The 16,282-nt window shown below is 49.9% G+C and overlaps 5 protein-coding genes across 9 annotated transcripts; 3 read left to right on the top strand and 2 right to left on the bottom strand.

The window, feature by feature from the left end:
* Positions 1 to 1,169: 1,169 nt before the first annotated feature.
* Positions 1,170 to 2,747, top strand: FOIG_12495 (uncharacterized protein). Its single transcript, XM_031213408.1, has 3 exons — positions 1,170 to 1,553; positions 1,601 to 1,867; positions 1,920 to 2,747. The coding sequence occupies exons 1-3, from the start codon at positions 1,294 to 1,296 to the stop codon at positions 2,656 to 2,658; spliced, it is 1,266 nt and encodes a 421-aa protein (XP_031056739.1). The 5' UTR covers positions 1,170 to 1,293; the 3' UTR covers positions 2,659 to 2,747.
* A 994-nt stretch (positions 2,748 to 3,741) lies between these two features.
* Positions 3,742 to 6,503, top strand: FOIG_12494 (uncharacterized protein). Its single transcript, XM_031213407.1, has 2 exons — positions 3,742 to 5,460; positions 5,511 to 6,503. The coding sequence occupies exons 1-2, from the start codon at positions 3,900 to 3,902 to the stop codon at positions 6,332 to 6,334; spliced, it is 2,385 nt and encodes a 794-aa protein (XP_031056738.1). The 5' UTR covers positions 3,742 to 3,899; the 3' UTR covers positions 6,335 to 6,503.
* FOIG_12493 (uncharacterized protein) lies at positions 6,381 to 7,396 on the bottom strand (the record flags this gene model as incomplete). The annotated part of the gene is made up of 1 exon (XM_031213406.1): positions 6,381 to 7,396. One exon carries the CDS (start codon positions 7,394 to 7,396, stop codon positions 6,428 to 6,430), a length of 969 nt encoding a protein of 322 aa, XP_031056737.1. The 3' UTR covers positions 6,381 to 6,427.
* Positions 7,397 to 9,052: 1,656 nt separating this feature from the next.
* FOIG_12492 (uncharacterized protein) lies at positions 9,053 to 14,372 on the top strand. 5 transcript variants are annotated; one of them, XM_031213402.1, is made up of 11 exons: positions 9,053 to 9,912; positions 9,956 to 10,407; positions 10,457 to 10,553; positions 10,602 to 11,089; positions 11,134 to 11,729; positions 11,776 to 12,121; positions 12,172 to 12,742; positions 12,789 to 13,174; positions 13,221 to 13,407; positions 13,459 to 13,729; positions 13,778 to 14,372. In XM_031213402.1, exons 1-11 carry the CDS (start codon positions 9,324 to 9,326, stop codon positions 14,193 to 14,195), a joined length of 4,401 nt encoding a protein of 1,466 aa, XP_031056733.1. In that variant the 5' UTR covers positions 9,053 to 9,323; the 3' UTR covers positions 14,196 to 14,372. The 5 variants fall into 5 exon arrangements, with proteins under 5 accessions (XP_031056733.1, XP_031056734.1, XP_031056732.1 ...); XM_031213403.1 differs by having other exon boundaries at positions 13,459 to 14,366; XM_031213401.1 differs by having other exon boundaries at positions 13,221 to 13,729; positions 13,778 to 14,366.
* FOIG_12491 (uncharacterized protein) lies at positions 14,289 to 15,833 on the bottom strand (the record flags this gene model as incomplete). The annotated part of the gene is made up of 3 exons (XM_031213400.1): positions 14,289 to 15,147; positions 15,196 to 15,578; positions 15,623 to 15,833. 3 exons carry the CDS (start codon positions 15,831 to 15,833, stop codon positions 14,389 to 14,391), a joined length of 1,353 nt encoding a protein of 450 aa, XP_031056731.1. The 3' UTR covers positions 14,289 to 14,388.
* Positions 15,834 to 16,282: the final 449 nt, after the last annotated feature.

Below are 16,282 nucleotides of genomic sequence, written 5' to 3'. Positions count from 1 at the left end.
TCTGAGCCCTGTTGACAATTGCCGAGACAAATGCTTGTGATAATTGAATGCCGAAGTGTCGCGTCCCATTTGAGCCGCGCTGGTGTAGACTCTCCGCATCTTACTCCTGCTCCTCAGGCGATACAGCGCATAGACCCCAGTGGCATCTTACAGGGGCCTCACTTACTCCCCACGCAAACTAATCACTGCTCCTCCGGCAACTCTCCCGATACACGCTCTCACCTCATCCTACTCGTCAAGCATTCTCACCAGTACATCATAAAAAAAGACAAAACCACAGAAAAGCACGTATCGTTACATTTCCATCGTCTGGAATAAAGCCTGCGAGAACCCTTCTTTACAACAATCCTTCGCCGGAGCATCCTCGCCGCGCCCTCGGCCGTTCCCCATGACATGTCAGCGCTGGAAATTACACAATCTTAGTCAATGCCGACAACTCTGTGCGAACTGCATAATTAAGTCCATCGGCATTGCGTACATGGCGGGAATATCACTTGCTGACCTTCCGAATTGGGGAAAGGCTCTTGTTTTGCACTTGCATGGTAAAACGAAAATCAGGCTAACCACGTCTCAGGCGCGAGTCAGTCAAAACAACTCATAAACAGGGGAGAAGTGACTCTTTTTCGCATCAGTTTTCGGGAGGTGTTGCTGAAGTGCTTTGTATGGTCGACCTCGACCGATTGGTGTTAGCATGGATGATGCATCAGGACTGAATAGACCGGTGGACATGAAACATTTCCATGACGACCTTCTTGCAAGGGAATTGATTGAGCTGATGCTGGCCTGTGATCAAAGCACTGCGATTGCCGCATTAATTGATCAGATAAGGACAAGCTTCATGAGTCTCTCCCAGCTGCCTGGCGCTCGTCCCCTCTGATCTTCATATCACTCTCCATCGCGTTGGTTCAACCTCCTTCTTCCAGAAACACCAATGCCGATCCCTCAAACGACAGCCTTAAAAACCAAGAGCCATCTGCCGGCGGTCTTCCATCTCCCCACCAGCAAATTTGACGAAGCGCCAATTGGAACCGTTACCAATAGCGACTATTTAAGCCTTATACTACTTTAGGTCCATGATTTGCAACGTCCCGGGTTCCCCTTGGCGATCACATATGGGGTTCCCCTGTTGCAGATCAATCCTTCGGCAAATTCACATGAAAGGGGGTCAACATTCCCAGACTTAAAACCCTGACAATGGCTTGCATTCCCCGGTGCAAAACGCGAATGTCCTTTTAGGGATTTCTTTGCTTTTCTTATCATTTGGTAATCGTTGTGCAGGTGAGGCTTGACAATATGGAGATCGGGCTATCAATCAGCGATGTCAAGCTCATCACCATCATTCAGCAAGTATGCTCCGTTCTATCGCTGGTAGGATGTCTCTTCATCATCACAACTTTCTGTCTCTGCGATGCCTTCCACAAACCTATTAATCGACTTGTATTTTACGCGTCGTTTGGGAATATCATGGCGAGTATTTGCTTCATCATGGCTGATTCGTTTATCGACGCGCCTGATGGGGCTGGATGTCAGACACAGGCCTTCTTACTCCACACGTACGTTCACAGACAATTTCGCTACGACGCTTGGCTAATTTGTGCAGTTTTGTTGGGGCTGATGCGTTATGGACCCTTGCGATGGCGATTAATGTTTACCTTGCGTTCTACTATCGCTTCGATGCGCAGCGGTTGAGGAAGATGGAGTTACCGTATTTACTTCTCTGTTATGGTATCCCATTCTTGCCAGCATTTATCTTTATCTTCGTTAAGAATGGCGATGGCGTGAGAGTTTATGGTAGCGCTGTTCAGTGGTGCTGGATCACTTCATCATGGGACACTCTGCGCATCGCAACATTCTACGGGCCAATCTGGTAACTACGCCTGCTCTACCTCACAGTTTATTACAGTGTACTGACAATACAGGGTCATCATCGCCATCACCCTCGCAATCTACATCCGCTCCGGCAGCACCATCTACCGAAAACGCCAACAACTCCTCAAAGCACAGGGCTCTGGCTCAGGCGGTCTATCATACGTCAACCAAAGCACCGTCAACAACATGAAGACCACCGAAGTGACCATCACCTCCGAAGCAGCGACTCAACCCGACGCGATCCAATTACAAAACATGGGCCATCAAGTTACCGTCCATGCTATTGGCGAGCATGCTGAGCCCCAGCCACCTCAACCGATTGCTCGTGTAACCAGCACCATGCCCCAACCTGTCCAGCGCCCGGCGGTGCGCCCTAGCAACGATGTATACCGTGCGGCATGGGCTTATACAAAAGTCGCGATGCTGTTTTTTGCGGTGATATTAATTACGTGGATTCCGTCCAGCGCTAATAGGATGTATTCACACATTCACCCTTCGGAAGTCAGCAAGCCTTTGCAATTCATGAGCGCGACGGTTCTTCCGCTTCAAGGATTCTGGAACGCGGTTATTTATGCCGTTACGTCATGGGCCGCATGCAAAGCGTTGCTGGAAGAGAGAGGCCTTTGGGGATCGAGAACAAGGATAAATGAACCGGCTTGGGAGGCTGATGAGGAGCGTGGAAGGAGGAGAAGTAAACTCAAGACTGTGTTGAACTCAAGGACAGAAGATTCTGAGAGCCTGAGAGAGTTAGCTCATCAGAACAAGTCTGATGATGGGCGAAGCGTATGAACATGACGATCTTGTTTTTTTATATTTCTACTTCAAGCAATGATACCATATACCTTTCAATAGCATACAGATGTTTAATACCTTCACTCATCGGAATAGTAGCGTCGCTAGTCTCTTTACGCATAAGCCCAGTAGACTGGCCTTAAGCTCAAGCGACTATACTTATGGCTCGTGCGCATAACAGAAGACAGGCAGAAGAATATAACTAGGTCTGTTACATCACAACAGCTTCAACAATGTAACTTTGAGTGAAGTAGACCGAATACCAAAACTAGGACTAAGTTCACAGGGTAATTCGCTTCTAAACCTCCACTTATATCCATCTACTTTGAGTCTCGTCTTCCTCTTGATACAGCGCAAAGATTTGGTGATGAACCGCGTACCACTTCTCCAAATAAAATTACTTATTATTTATGTGCGGAAGTCAGCTCACAAAACAGGTTTTTGCCGGATCTTTCCGTGTTCTGCCCTCATATTATGCTCTTACCCGTGTACAAACGATAAACGTCGGGAGACTTTGTTGCATAGTGCGCAATCCTTTTCCGTGCCCTGACATGGATGTACTATCGTTTGTATAAACATGAAAAATCCTCTCATTCTCAGCTTGATGTCAACAGCGCTATCAGGTTTACGAAAACTGACGATAACCAGATAGATTTGCCTCATTTTCTTGCAATAATCATGGTCGCAGTGAGGAGAGCGCTAAGTTTAATCAGGTTGACTTTTATTTAGGTGGTGTTGACCATAGCTCATACATAGCCTATGCAATCAGCCTCACACTATCACTTCTCATCTCACCGCTTAACGGTCCGCAATGGTAAGCATAGACAACAAGGCAACCGTTTCGACAAGAGACAACAAGTCTAAACCATTCTCACGCAAGCCACCGTTACAAAACCTGCTGATGTTGCAGGGATCCTCGTTATGCTGATACTTAGTTGGTCTGTTGGTTGTAGGGCCAGCGACAGACATCCCGGCCTAACAATATTTTGATTGGACGTCCAAAGAATAAGGCTGTCAATTATAGGAAAAAACAAAGAAGTGTGCGAGGGGCCTCCTTTATTTTTCACTGTTACTCTTCATTTATTTCTTCTCTGCTGTGTCTGTCTGTCGGATAGTCTTTTTCGCGTCAATGGTTTCTGGCGACATCGTTGGTGCCTGGCGTATCGCTTGTCTTCAACTCACTTATAGCACGCGACATATCGATACTGCTAGACGCACGCTAGCTAGTTAGCCCTATAATGGCGGACCAAGCCACAACGAGCCCAGCCATTGGGAGCCCCCCAGGCCTCCATTCATCACGAGTCGCTGCCATACAGGCGCTCCTCCAACAATGGACGCCTCTTCCGCATTCGACGAAGTCACCAGAAGAGGAGTTCCAAGAAAAGTATAAGGAAGCACAAGCACGTTTCGATACAGCGACCGCCTTGACGCGTGGCCATTCAGAGGACCCAGCCTCGTACACAGCTAAGGTGGATCATGTCGTATCCTGCGGAATCCGCCTGAACGAACTAGTCGCAGAGCATAAAGCACACAAGGATGATAAAGAGCGCAAGTATCAGCAGTTGTTCTTGAGTCAGCAGGTTGCTCTTATTTTTGGGCTCCTCGACACATTCGGTCCTGAGCTCGGTAAAGCGTTGTACAAGACGTGGCGAATGCGTGGCCAGCGGCCTTTAAATAACCCTACCCAGCCGAATACTATCGCTGGCTCAGCAGCTGAGGTGACGACTAACTCGTCCTTCACTACCAATACAAGCCCCGTCTCGCAACCACTACATCCACAGAACGCTACGAATGAAACCGCTCCTGTCCTTCCAGTCGCCGAAAGCTCTAGAGTTCAAGAAGCACGCACAACCGGCCAGTCTTCAGAAAAGGCTCAACAGCCATCGCAAGCCCAGCAGAAGAGACCCGCGAGCCCTCCACACGCCAACATATCCCACCTAGCCAAGCGGTCCCGGCCAAACATACCTCAGCCTCCAAAGTCACTTACCGGCGACCGATCGATCGACTTCGCCGACGTGTACCAGGACGGCAACGCCGAAACAAAATACATGATCACCTCTCACAAGGATTCTTGGTATATCCTAGAGTGTAAGAAATGCAAACTGCACTTCAGGACCATTAATCCCGTCAAAGGTGCTCGAAAGCATTTGACATCAGGGGCGCATGGTCACTTACAGCCCAATCACGACCAGACAATTAGTATGCTCGGCACGCGGGTGAGAGACTGCACCAAGGAGCTGGCAGATCTCAACAATGACGTTACGCAAAGGCCTTCGTACGAAGCTCTAGGTAGACCTTCAAGCGTTCTTTCCACCGAGTCCACAAGCTCTAGCCGCGAGCACCCTCGAACGAGAAGCACCCAGGTCATCCCTGGTCTGGACCCAAAGCCAGGCGAGATTTATACCGCCTTCTGGCCAAAGACGAAGCAATTCTACGCGATCCTCGTCTTGCCGTGGGGCAGCTTCCGCAAGTTTGGTTGGGAAATGACACTCAAGAGCTGCTCCGACATTCTAGACAGGGACAGGGATATTCCGAGTTGCTACAACTACAATCGTGATACAGAGAGTGTCGAGTGGACTGAGAACTACAAGCCTAGGGGCCGGTATTATCACAAGCGGAAATATCCGGTGCTCTATTTCGATGCGGCCGACGTTCCGGGGAAGTGTCTTGTCGGATGGGTTGGCGTTAATGAGTTTCGATATTACGATCCCCATGATGCAGAGATTCCTTTCAAAGACAAGGTCGATGACTTTATCCGAAGAATGGGAGAGCGCAATCTGTCGGGAGATGTCGAAATGGGTACGTATCATTGACGCAAGGGATCATGAGTTATGGCTGATCATATATAGATGCACAAGCTACTGACTCAGCTTCAGGCAATGCCTCGGATCAACAACAGAACACTGGAGCCGATCAGCCACGGTTGGGAGCGTCTATGCGTACAGCTATTTATGTCTCGGACGGCGATGATAGCGACGACGATGAGGACGAGACTGAAGCTAGGCCGTCAACGGTGCGGCAACAACCGAAAGAGCCACGAGTAAAGACCGAGCCGACGAACGAAGAAGTTCCGACACAACCCTCCGATGCTGCTACGGCGCAAACAACTACCAACTCGGTCGGCTCAGAGTCGACGAATCAGTGGAATGGCCTTGATCATACACCGACTGTTCCAAACCCTGGCTCACGTGTTGATGCCAACGGTATGCTTAACAGCGCGGTGCCAAACACCTCTGCGGTTGAGGATTCTATTTCTTCCTCTAGTGTGCCTCCCAGACCCGGTAGGCAGATATGCGATGGTCTCCCAGCAACATGCTGGAGTGGGCCCCAGCCGCGAGAGCACCAAATTGCTCCGATCGAGGACACCGGTCCCCGTGCCCCAGAAGCCGTAATGGCTCCCGGAGATCCCCCAAGAGCAAACGGACCAGCTCCATTCGCACGCATGAGCAATCACGCTGCGTTGGAGAACTCTGCTCCGTTGGACCTGTATGGCTATTTATCTCCTGAATTCACCGCAAACATGACTGCAGATGCCGCGGGGAATGGTGGTTTGATATGGATGACGCCGCGGACCGCGACGGAGGTATCGCGGGACCGTGAGATAGACATCCGTAACGCAGCTGCGAGACGAACTAATTGGCGGCAGCCATTTGTGAGTGACGATACTGATTAAATAGAAACTCAAGATTGGGGGGAGCACTGGATTCTAGAAAAAAGTACACATTACTCTATTAATATCTTCTTATACACTACCTAGTCATACACTCTATAGCTTAGGCACAACAACGCCCTCTCTCAACCTCATAATAGACTGCTGCGTATTACTCGCGATTAAATTCCCATGCGCATCCCACAACTTCCCCTCGGAATATGTTCTATTCCCCCCTCCCCTACTCGTCTTCCTCTCTCTAACATGCCACTCCCCCATCTTGACGTCCGGCACAAAAATCCTCAACGCAAAGTCCAGCGTTGAACAAGCAGCAGTGTCGTCAAACCACATATGGTTATGGCTCAAGGGCAAGAATGAAAGACCGCCGTCCATGAGGAATGCTAGCGCGCTCATGTTGGCGGTTGGTGTTGGGAGATCGTGGAGGGCGCGCTGCCACTCGGCGGATACTTTTTCCGTGATGGAAAGGTGGTCTTGGGTTGTTTTGGTGTGTCGTGCTGCGCCGGAGAGGTTCTGGGAGGATACGCCGGCGGTGCAGTAGCGCGTCTCAAAGAAATCTGCATTCGCTGCGAAGGATTTTGCGAATTCCTTGCCCTGCTTCTCAGTGATACTGCCCTTCTCCAACAAGCCCTTTACCAACTCCTCCAAATTCGGACAATCTTCCGCCCTCGGCCACTTTGAGCACGTCGCCTCAGAGTACTCCCAATCCGACTGTTCAATAATATGAAAATCCGCGAGGACTTCCATACAGACACGGAATTTCCCATTGGGCTGCTGTTGCTTAACCTGAACCCTTCGTGTAGCGAAAGATCTCGTATCTCGAATGTTGGTTACACTGCAGTGCAGTTTCTTATCCGTTGATGCTGGGCCGTGGAAGTGCCCGAGGACAGAGTACAGTGACATTGAGGGTGGTGCTGTGTGGCATGCTGCGTTGACAGCGATGCTGGCTGTGCAGCCGCCGTAGGCTATGGGCATGGCGTTGCCCATTCTGATGGGATTGAGTCGGGAGACATATTCTCCGGGGGAGACTTGGTCTACTGCCACTTGCTCCGCTAATGTTGGGGCCATCTTGCTGGCTAGATTTGAGAGGTGGAAGGAGAGTGTCGAATGGAATTGGGCATTTTAATAGGAGATGCTCATGGCTCGGGATTCAGTGGGTCTATCCGTACCTCGGCTCGGTTACAAGAGTGGATCTGAGATCTTGTGCTTATCTCGATAAGATGCGCTGTATCGCGATGCGACAGCGTGGCTGCGTAACATTGCAGAATTAGCTGCATTGCTACTGTATCACGATGCTCTCTATGTCGCTGTTCTGGAAAGTCAAAGAAAAGGGTTGCATCCCCGGATATGAAGAGACACCGTAGACATCTCGTAGGATTGATTGTGGTTCAGCGGATTATTATATGTCCGCGGCCGAAGTATTGCAGCTTGCCCTTTATTAAACTTCTTCTCGGTAAGAATCAGCAAGATGTAGTTATGATATAATAAATAGAGAAAGCAAGAGAAAGTATTAGCTCTATTCGATAACCTGCTATAGACTTTTCTTTGTATCTGATGAAATGGCTGTTTTAACCTCGGTCTATAGAGTCATAAGCTGATTGGCCAGGCAAGGATTATTGGCTTACCACATAACAGAGCCCAGACTAAAACTCGTGGCCGGCGACGAGTTTCACAGCAACGGCTAATACTTGTTCCGGCGGCTAGGAGAGAGTCCATAAACGAGCTTGTTATTTATAAAAGGCTGAGCATTTTAATAAGAGTATTCATAGGTTAAATTATATTATTTCTTACTCTTTAGATAGTAATTATAGTCTTAGAATCTCACTCTTATTATTTAGACTTTTTAAAATGGGATGTGCGGTTCGTGTTTGTGTTAAATCGGGAGCTTGCCGTCTGATAATCATAAACGCGTTACTTCATATAAATATTTCTCTGCTTCATTTTAGGACAACGGAAACATTTTTGATTCGATTCTTTATTTATTTTGACAGCATGCCGATTCCTGTTTCTTTCCGGGGTTTAATTTATTAATCTCATCGAAATGTGTAGGGTAACGCGTCTCCCGCATTGATCAATCAATAAACTCTAAGACCGATCGCGACTCAACAGACGGCAGATCTATCTCTCCGATCATGGCAGATAATTAGCCCGATTATTCTCTGCATTGTGCACACAGTCAGACTAAGAAATAACGTATGATGGACCCGTCATTCCAAACAGATTCACCCAATAATGTGCAACGTGGCTTACATCTTATCAACCCAGACGCTTGGCATTTCGACCAAGTGGGACTAAGTAACAAGCATAACGATTCAGCAATTCGATGGCTCAATTAAACCTGCATATTCAACTCGCACTCGTTCTTCGCTGTCGCGTCACGTAAAGCGCGGACAGCGAGAGCGAGAGCGACACAGAATAAGACACCGGTTACATCGTGATGCATCATACCCTCGTGACAAGATGAAGCTCAAAGACCGAATCCATAACGGAACAACTCACATTCACTCCAATTGTGTCAGACTCAGCCATCCATTACATGGCATTCACCCCACCAGAGCCGCAAAACCGCAAAACTCGCGTTCCGAGAAACTATTCCGAATCAGGGCTCCTCTTCATAAGCGAGATGTCAGTTCCTGCTCGGGCACCCGCGGGTTCCTTGTACAGTGGGTAACGAATCCACTTCCTCACCAATGACAATCGCCGTGTCCGTCGGGCCGGGTCGATTTGATAGAAACGGCATTTCATGCATGGGGTGATTGTCCGCGGGGACCCGGGGGAAAGAGGGTAATCGTAAAAAGACTTGATCTTCTCCCGACTCCGTCTGTCCGTTATGTTCTGGAAAGACCGAATGTGATTCAATCGCCCTAATTCATCTGCGGCTCTGAAGGCTTGATGCACATACATAAGCATAACTGAACCGCATGCTATGACTTTAGCTTAAATAGACCTCCTTGCCTCAATTGAGTCAATCTTCACTCGAACAATTTCATCAAAAATGACAACACGACTCTCGAGGACAATGTCCTCTCACAGCAAACACGACGACCACCACTCCGACTCAACAGCCGATACACCAACAGAAGAACCCCAAGAAAACATCACCCAGCACATCAGCAACTTAGCCCGTCAACTCTCCCGCGTCTCAACAACAGCCGGCAATGAACTCCACGCCTTCTCACCCCAGCCCGGCACTATGCTAGACCCCAACTCACCAACCTTTGATCCAAGAGCTTGGGTAAAAGCCTTTGTGAGGCTAGTCGAGTCCGACGCTGGAGCAGCGCCGCCGCGCAGTCTGGGCGTTGCGTTTAAGAACTTGAATGTTTACGGCTGGGGCACTGGTGCTGAACATCAGAAGACTATTGTTGATTATCCTATTGATGTTGTCAAGTATCTTGTTGGTCTGGTTGGTGGCGGGAAGAAGAGACGGGTTGATATCTTGAGGAATTTTGAGGGCATTGTTGATGAGGGAGAGTTGCTACTTGTTCTTGGGCCGCCTGGCTCAGGATGTTCGACGCTTTTGAAGACTATCGCTGGTGAGACAGCTGGTCTCGAAGTTGGACCTGATTCCTACATGAACTTCCGAGGTATGTCGTTCCCATCTTCTCAAAGACACTCTAACAAGTTCAGGTATCGACGAGAAGAGTATTCGCCGCTCATTCCGCGGCGACGTTCTCTACAACGCCGAGATCGACTGCCATCTCGCCCATCTCACCGTCGGCGAGACCCTCTCCTTCGCCTCGTCTGCCCACTCACCACGTCACGTCCCCGGCGGGGTAACTCGTTCTCAAGCCGACACCATGATGCGCGATGTCATGATGGCCATCTTCGGCATCAGCCACACAGTTGATACTCGTGTCGGCAGTGACTTTGTGCGCGGTGTAAGCGGCGGTGAGAGGAAGCGAGTCAGTATCGCTGAGGCTGCGCTCACAGGCGCAAAGCTGCAGTGCTGGGATAATACCACGCGCGGGTTGGACAGTGGGAACGCGATTAACTTTTGTAAGACTTTGAGATTGCAGGCTGATCTTGTTGGTGTTGCTGCTGCGGTGGCGATTTATCAGGCGCCGCAGTCTGCGTACGATGTAAGTGCTCTGACATGATGCTCATAGACATGGACACTAACGAGGGCAGTTGTTTGATCGTGTGACGGTCTTGTATGAGGGTCATCAGATATTCTTTGGCCGCATCAACGAAGCGAAGCAGTATTTTGAGAATCTCGGCTTCGAGTGTAAGTCCTCCACGAACCTCTGTATCTCAAGTCAAGCTGACAATTCAGGCCCCGATCGCCAAACGACGCCCGACTTCCTCACCTCAATGACCAGCCCCCAAGAACGCCGCGTAAGGTCAGGCTTCGAATCCTCCGCCCCCCGAACCCCCCAAGAATTCGCCGAGCGCTGGCAATCCAGCCCCCAACGCAAAGCCCTCCTGCAAGAAATCGCCGCGTACGAAGCAAATCACCCACCCGCGCAGCGTCTCGAAGAGTATAAATCCTCCCGCCGTGCGGAGCAGTTCAAGAACCAGCGATCCAAGTCTCCATATACAATCTCGTACCTTGCGCAGGTGAAGCTTACTCTTTGGAGAGGTTGGAGGCGATTGCTGGCTGATCCGGGATTTACTATCGCATCGTTGATATTTAACCTTATCATGGCGCTTGTTTTGGGGACGATGTTTTTTAACTTGAAGGATGATAGTTCGAGTTTCTACTACCGTGGTGGATTGATCTTTTTTGCATTGTTGTTTAATGCTTTTGCGAGTCAGCTTGAGGTATGTCCGCTGTTCCATCATAAGGAGATTTACTAACAGCTTAGGTCCTTACTGTTTATGCTGAACGCCCTGTTGTCGAGAAGCATAACCGCTATGCGTTCTACCATCAATCCGCCCAAGCCATCGCCAGTTACATCATCGATCTCCCCTACAAGACCGTCAACATGATCATCTTTAACTTGCTTATCTACTTCATGGCCCATCTCCGCCGCGACGCAGGTCACTTCTTCTTCTTCTGTCTCACCTCCTACCTCACCACGCTCGTCATGTCGTGTATCTACCGCACCCTCGCCTGCGTCACCCGCACGACGCATCAAGCCATGATTCCCGTGTCGATTCTTAGTCTTGGACTTATGATCTACACGGGATTTACCATGCCGACGGATTACATGCTTGGTTGGTCAAGATGGATGAACTACATCAACCCCTTGGCTTATGCCTTTGAGGCGCTGATGGCGAGTGAGTTCCATAATCGAAAGTTTGCCTGTGCGGGTATGGTTCCCCAGGGCCCGGGCTACGACGACCTTCCCGCCAATTCTCGCATTTGCTCTGTTGTTGGTGCTGAGCCTGGATCGTCCATGGTCGATGGCGATAGGTATATCAACATGTCCTTCGACTACTACAACTCCAACAAATGGCGGTACGTGACACTCCTCCTTTACATGACCTATACTGACCTTTTATAGCAACATCGGCATCCTTCTTGGCTTCCTCTTCGGTTTCCTCATCTTGTACATCATTGCAGCTGAACATGCAAAGCCACCCAGGAACAAGGGCGAGGTTCTCGTCTTCCGCAAGGGCCGCATGCCTCCCAACTTTGAGAAGGATCACGGCGATGTTGAGACTCAGGCTACTAATCGACCTATCGTTGCTGAGAAAGTCAACAACAACCCTTCTAGTGGACTTACTGCCGGCGCCTCTGTGTTTCACTGGGAAGATCTCTGCTACGATATCCAGATCAAGGGTAAGGACCGTCGATTATTGGATCACGTTGATGGATGGGTCAAGCCCGGTAAATCAACAGCTTTGATGGTATGCCCCTTTCACTCACCATCTCTATACAGCCCAACTAACTCTCCCAGGGCGTGTCTGGCGCTGGCAAAACAACCCTTCTCGACGTCCTCGCAACCCGCGTGACAATGGGCGTCGTATCCGGAAACACCCACATCGACGGCCTCGCAACCGACTCCTCCTTCCAACACCGCGTCGGCTACGTCCAGCAACAAGATCTCCACCTCACAACAATGACCGTCCGCGAAGCCCTCGAGTTCAGCGCCCTCCTCCGCCAATCCGCCGAGATCCCCCGCTCTGAGAAGCTCGCTTACGTAGAGCACGTCATTGACATGCTGGACATGCAGGAGTTTTCAGATGCTGTTATCGGAACGCCTGGTGAGGGTTTGAACGTCGAGCAGAGGAAGCGATTAACGATTGGTGTTGAGTTGGCTGCTAGACCGCAGTTGTTGGTGTTTTTGGATGAACCGACTAGTGGGCTGGATTCGCAGACTAGTTGGGCGATTTGTGATCTTATTGAGAAGCTTACGGCTAGTGGACAGGCGGTCTTGTGCACAATTCATCAGCCTTCTGCGATGTTGTTCCAGAGATTTGATCGTCTTCTGTTGCTTGCTCCCGGTGGAAAGACGGTTTACTTTGGCGGTAAGTTCCCCCACCACCTCATTGAGATCTTGACTAACATCTACAGACCTCGGCGAGCAATCACAGACTCTTCTCAAGTACTTCGAACGCAACGGCGCACCCCCTTGTCCTCAAGACGCGAACCCCGCAGAGTACATGCTCGAGATCATCAAACCCTCCAACGACGAAGAAGCCGAGAAGATCGACTGGCACCAGATCTGGAGAGATTCACCCGAGTTCCAAGAAGTCAAGAAGGAGCTTTCACGACTTAACTCCCTCCCTGCTACACGAGGAGCAGCGGCGAATGCTTTGGAGAACGGTGATGCGTCGCAGCATAAGGAGTTTGTGGCTTCGTTCTCGACGCAGTTCCGTGAGGTGTTGATTAGGACTTGGAAGCATTTCTGGAGGTCGCCTACATATATCTGGTCCAAGATCGCACTGATCGTCTTATCGGTATGTTTGAGTTGGGTATGAGGAGGGCGTTGGCTAACAGATGCAGTCACTTTACATCGGATTCACGTTTGAGGCCAAGAATACCATTCAGGGCTTGCAGAACCAGCTTTACGCCATCTTCATGTACATGGTTCTCTTCCAGAGTCTCAGCGATCAGATCATGCCCATGTTTCTACCCCAGCGTGATCTTTATGAAGTCCGCGAGCGTCCATCCAAGATCTACCGCTGGAACAGTAAGTCCTTATCCTCCTCATCACTTCAAAGCGCGCTCTTACAAGTCCCAGCATACATCCTGTCCAACATCCTCGTTGAAGCAGCTTGGAACACCTTCATGGCTGTCCTCATCTACTTCACCTGGTACTACCCCGTCGGCTTCGTCCGCAACACCACCTCCGACGACCAAGCTATCCGAGGCTTTCTTGTCTTCTTGTACCTCTGGATGTTCATGCTCTTCACCAGCACTTTCTCTCACACAGCCATCGTTTGTATCGCTACTGCTGAAGAAGCTGGTGTCATCGCATCCTTGTTGTGGATGCTTTCCATCTCGTTCTGCGGGTAAGTCACTCTCCCTTGGATCTATCATGCATATGCTGACTGTTACAGTGTTGGTGTCGCATACAAGGATATCCCCAAGTTCTGGACCTTCATGTATCGCGTCTCACCAGCGACTTACATCGTCGGCGGTATCATGTCGACTTGTGTCTGGGGCTCCAATGTCAAGTGCGCAGACAACGAGGTTCTCCAGATGGCTGTCCCTGGCAACATGACTTGTGGTGACTATATGGGTCCTTTCATCAAGGCAGCTGGTGGCTATCTTCTTGATCGCTCGTCCACTGATGTTTGCAAGTATTGCTCGCTTGCTACGACGGAGGAGTTCTTGCATAGGTTCAACATCAACTATGACGATCGATGGTGGCACTTTGGATTGCTTTGGGTGTACATCTTTGTCAACTGTGCTGGCGCTCTAGGCTTCTACTGGTTGTTCAGGGTGCCGAGGGGAAGTGGTGTTAAGAGGGCTTAAGACGGGAGCCTAAGAGGAAAACTTAAGAGGGGATCTTAAGATACAGCATTTATTTCTAGAATCTCATTTCACATGGATCAAGGCAGTATATTATAGACATAGGATATTTAATTAGAGGTTAATGCTTAGACTTAGAATACAAGCGATCAATATATACAAAATGAATAGTAACTGTCCAGTAATGTCGCCTCCCCTACTCGATGTTGGTGGCACTGATATAATCGCACTCAACAGTGGTGAAAGGATCACCGCATCCAACCTCTCGATCCTTATCAATGTATACAGCAGGAAGATCAAAGTAACAAGTCGGAATCTTGCCACCAACCAAGCTTCCCAAGTCAACATTGTCATTGGGATTAAGCGCACAGTCCAGAATAGCGCGGTAGTAAACCTCTCTGTTCCCAAGACCATAGCTGGCCATCTTGTCATAAACCTCACCCGAAACCTCAGCCCAGTCTCCAACACGGTTAGGCTTAGGATCGTGACGCATGATGTAGAAACAGTACTCTTCACCCTCTCTCAGAGCCATCCACTGACGACCAGTAGCGTAACCGCAGTCCTCGCGGCCTGTACGGCGCTTATCAGCAACGAGGTAGAACTTCGCAGCCTTCATGACGTTGTTGGCAACCTTGGGCTGGATGTTGCCGTAGACAGAGTTGAGCGCCATCTGCACAGCTTCGGCATTGTCATTGAGAAGGAAGAAACCGCCGTTGAAGAAGTTTGCGACGGGCTTCTTGTAAGGATCCGGGTTGGGCGTCTTGAGTGCATTGTACTGGTCCTCAGTACCACCGCCCATGACGATGCGCATGGTCTCGTCGAGTCGGTCAACAGCTGCCTCGAACAGATCGGCCAAGCCAGCTGAGATGGTACCTTGGTCGATCTCCTCTTGCTTGAGGTTTCCAAAGCTGGAGAAGATTCCGCCAAGGATGTTAAAGCCGACAGCGAACCCAACCTGCTGAGATTAGCTACGTGTAATTGCAGGGGGGGATGGATTACGTACGTTTGTAGAGAGTCCACTCAGAGCAGCACCCATTGTGCTGGCGGAAGCCAACCACTTGACCATATCACCAGTGTCATCCTCATTGCCGCCGAAGTCGGTCACCATCTGACCGATCCTGAGACCGCTGATGATGGTCTTCTCGGTGATCTTGGTCTTGAGCGCCTTGAACTTGGAGTGCATGCCCTTAGCAGCCTGGAATATCCAGTACGAGGTCTTGCTAAGGCTGTCGTCGGTACCGTATTTCTCATACTGTTCAGTGCATTCTATGTTGTTCATAGGGCTGCAATCGTTGTCGAGAACACTGCATCCCGCGGCGCCAGACTTTCCATCTGTACCGCCAAAGACTCGATCCTCGAGGTTGATGAGCCAGTTGTTTTGGTGTTCTACTTGGTCAGTTATTGCATCGCGTAATGGCGGAGAACCATACCCCATTGTTCACGGAGGAAGAAATCTAGTTGATCGCCGGCTTTGGTTTCCATCCAGAGCCTGTCGGCTTCCTCTGGTGTGCTGAGGACCCAGCCTTTGCAGAGGGTGTCTTTGTTCTCCCAGACATCGGGGACCTTGTTGTCCTGTCTTTTGGTGAGAGGTGAGGCGTGGACGACGGCAGCGAGGGCCACGATGACGGTAGTGGACTTCATTGTGAGAGAGTGGCGAGGAGATGAGTGAAGAAGGTGATTACTAGAGATCAAAGACGAGGTTTATATCATGGTGATGGCACGATGAGGAGAATACCTGAGGATGGATCGCTCATCCATTGTTACGAGTAATTAATTAACCTGGTGAATCCTACGATGGGCACGAGCATACTTGCTGTTACACTGAGGCTCTTGGCACGAAGTCGATCGTGTCGATAAGCGGCTAGATAATATTCTTGGTACGGAGGACAAGGAACAAGCTACTCCGACTCTCCGGCGGCCGCGGGAGGAGCCGTACTAAACCCTGATTTAGACGAGGAGTGGAGTAGAAGCTCACGATGCTTCGCCGCAAAGGAACAGGGAATGTAGGAGAGAATGGTAATTTTCGATTGGGGTCCATTGTTTGTTCTCTCAGTTTCAATGACATCAATTGCATTGAACCGTGCATATGA

The sequence above is a fragment of the Fusarium odoratissimum genome (assembly GCF_000260195.1).
Source record: "Fusarium odoratissimum NRRL 54006 unplaced genomic scaffold supercont1.27, whole genome shotgun sequence".
NCBI lineage: Eukaryota > Fungi > Ascomycota > Sordariomycetes > Hypocreales > Nectriaceae > Fusarium > Fusarium odoratissimum.
The sequence above is the reverse complement of the archived record's forward strand: the minus strand, read 5'-3'. Positions and strand labels throughout refer to the sequence as shown.

Bases quoted from the DNA above. Each gene is read 5' to 3' on its own strand.
- FOIG_12492 (XM_031213401.1), top strand. From the start codon at position 9,324: ATGACAACACGACTCTCGAGGACAATGTCCTCTCACAGCAAACACGAC. The intron at 11,090-11,133 runs GTATGTCCGCTG...CTAACAGCTTAG, and splicing joins CTTTTGCGAGTCAGCTTGAG to GTCCTTACTGTTTATGCTGA. The intron at 13,730-13,777 runs GTAAGTCACTCT...TGACTGTTACAG, and splicing joins CTTTCCATCTCGTTCTGCGG to TGTTGGTGTCGCATACAAGG.
- FOIG_12494 (XM_031213407.1), top strand. From the start codon at position 3,900: ATGGCGGACCAAGCCACAACGAGCCCAGCCATTGGGAGCCCCCCAGGC. The intron at 5,461-5,510 runs GTACGTATCATT...GATCATATATAG, and splicing joins GTCGGGAGATGTCGAAATGG to ATGCACAAGCTACTGACTCA.
- FOIG_12495 (XM_031213408.1), top strand. From the start codon at position 1,294: ATGGAGATCGGGCTATCAATCAGCGATGTCAAGCTCATCACCATCATT. The intron at 1,554-1,600 runs GTACGTTCACAG...TAATTTGTGCAG, and splicing joins CAGGCCTTCTTACTCCACAC to TTTTGTTGGGGCTGATGCGT. The intron at 1,868-1,919 runs GTAACTACGCCT...CTGACAATACAG, and splicing joins ACATTCTACGGGCCAATCTG to GGTCATCATCGCCATCACCC.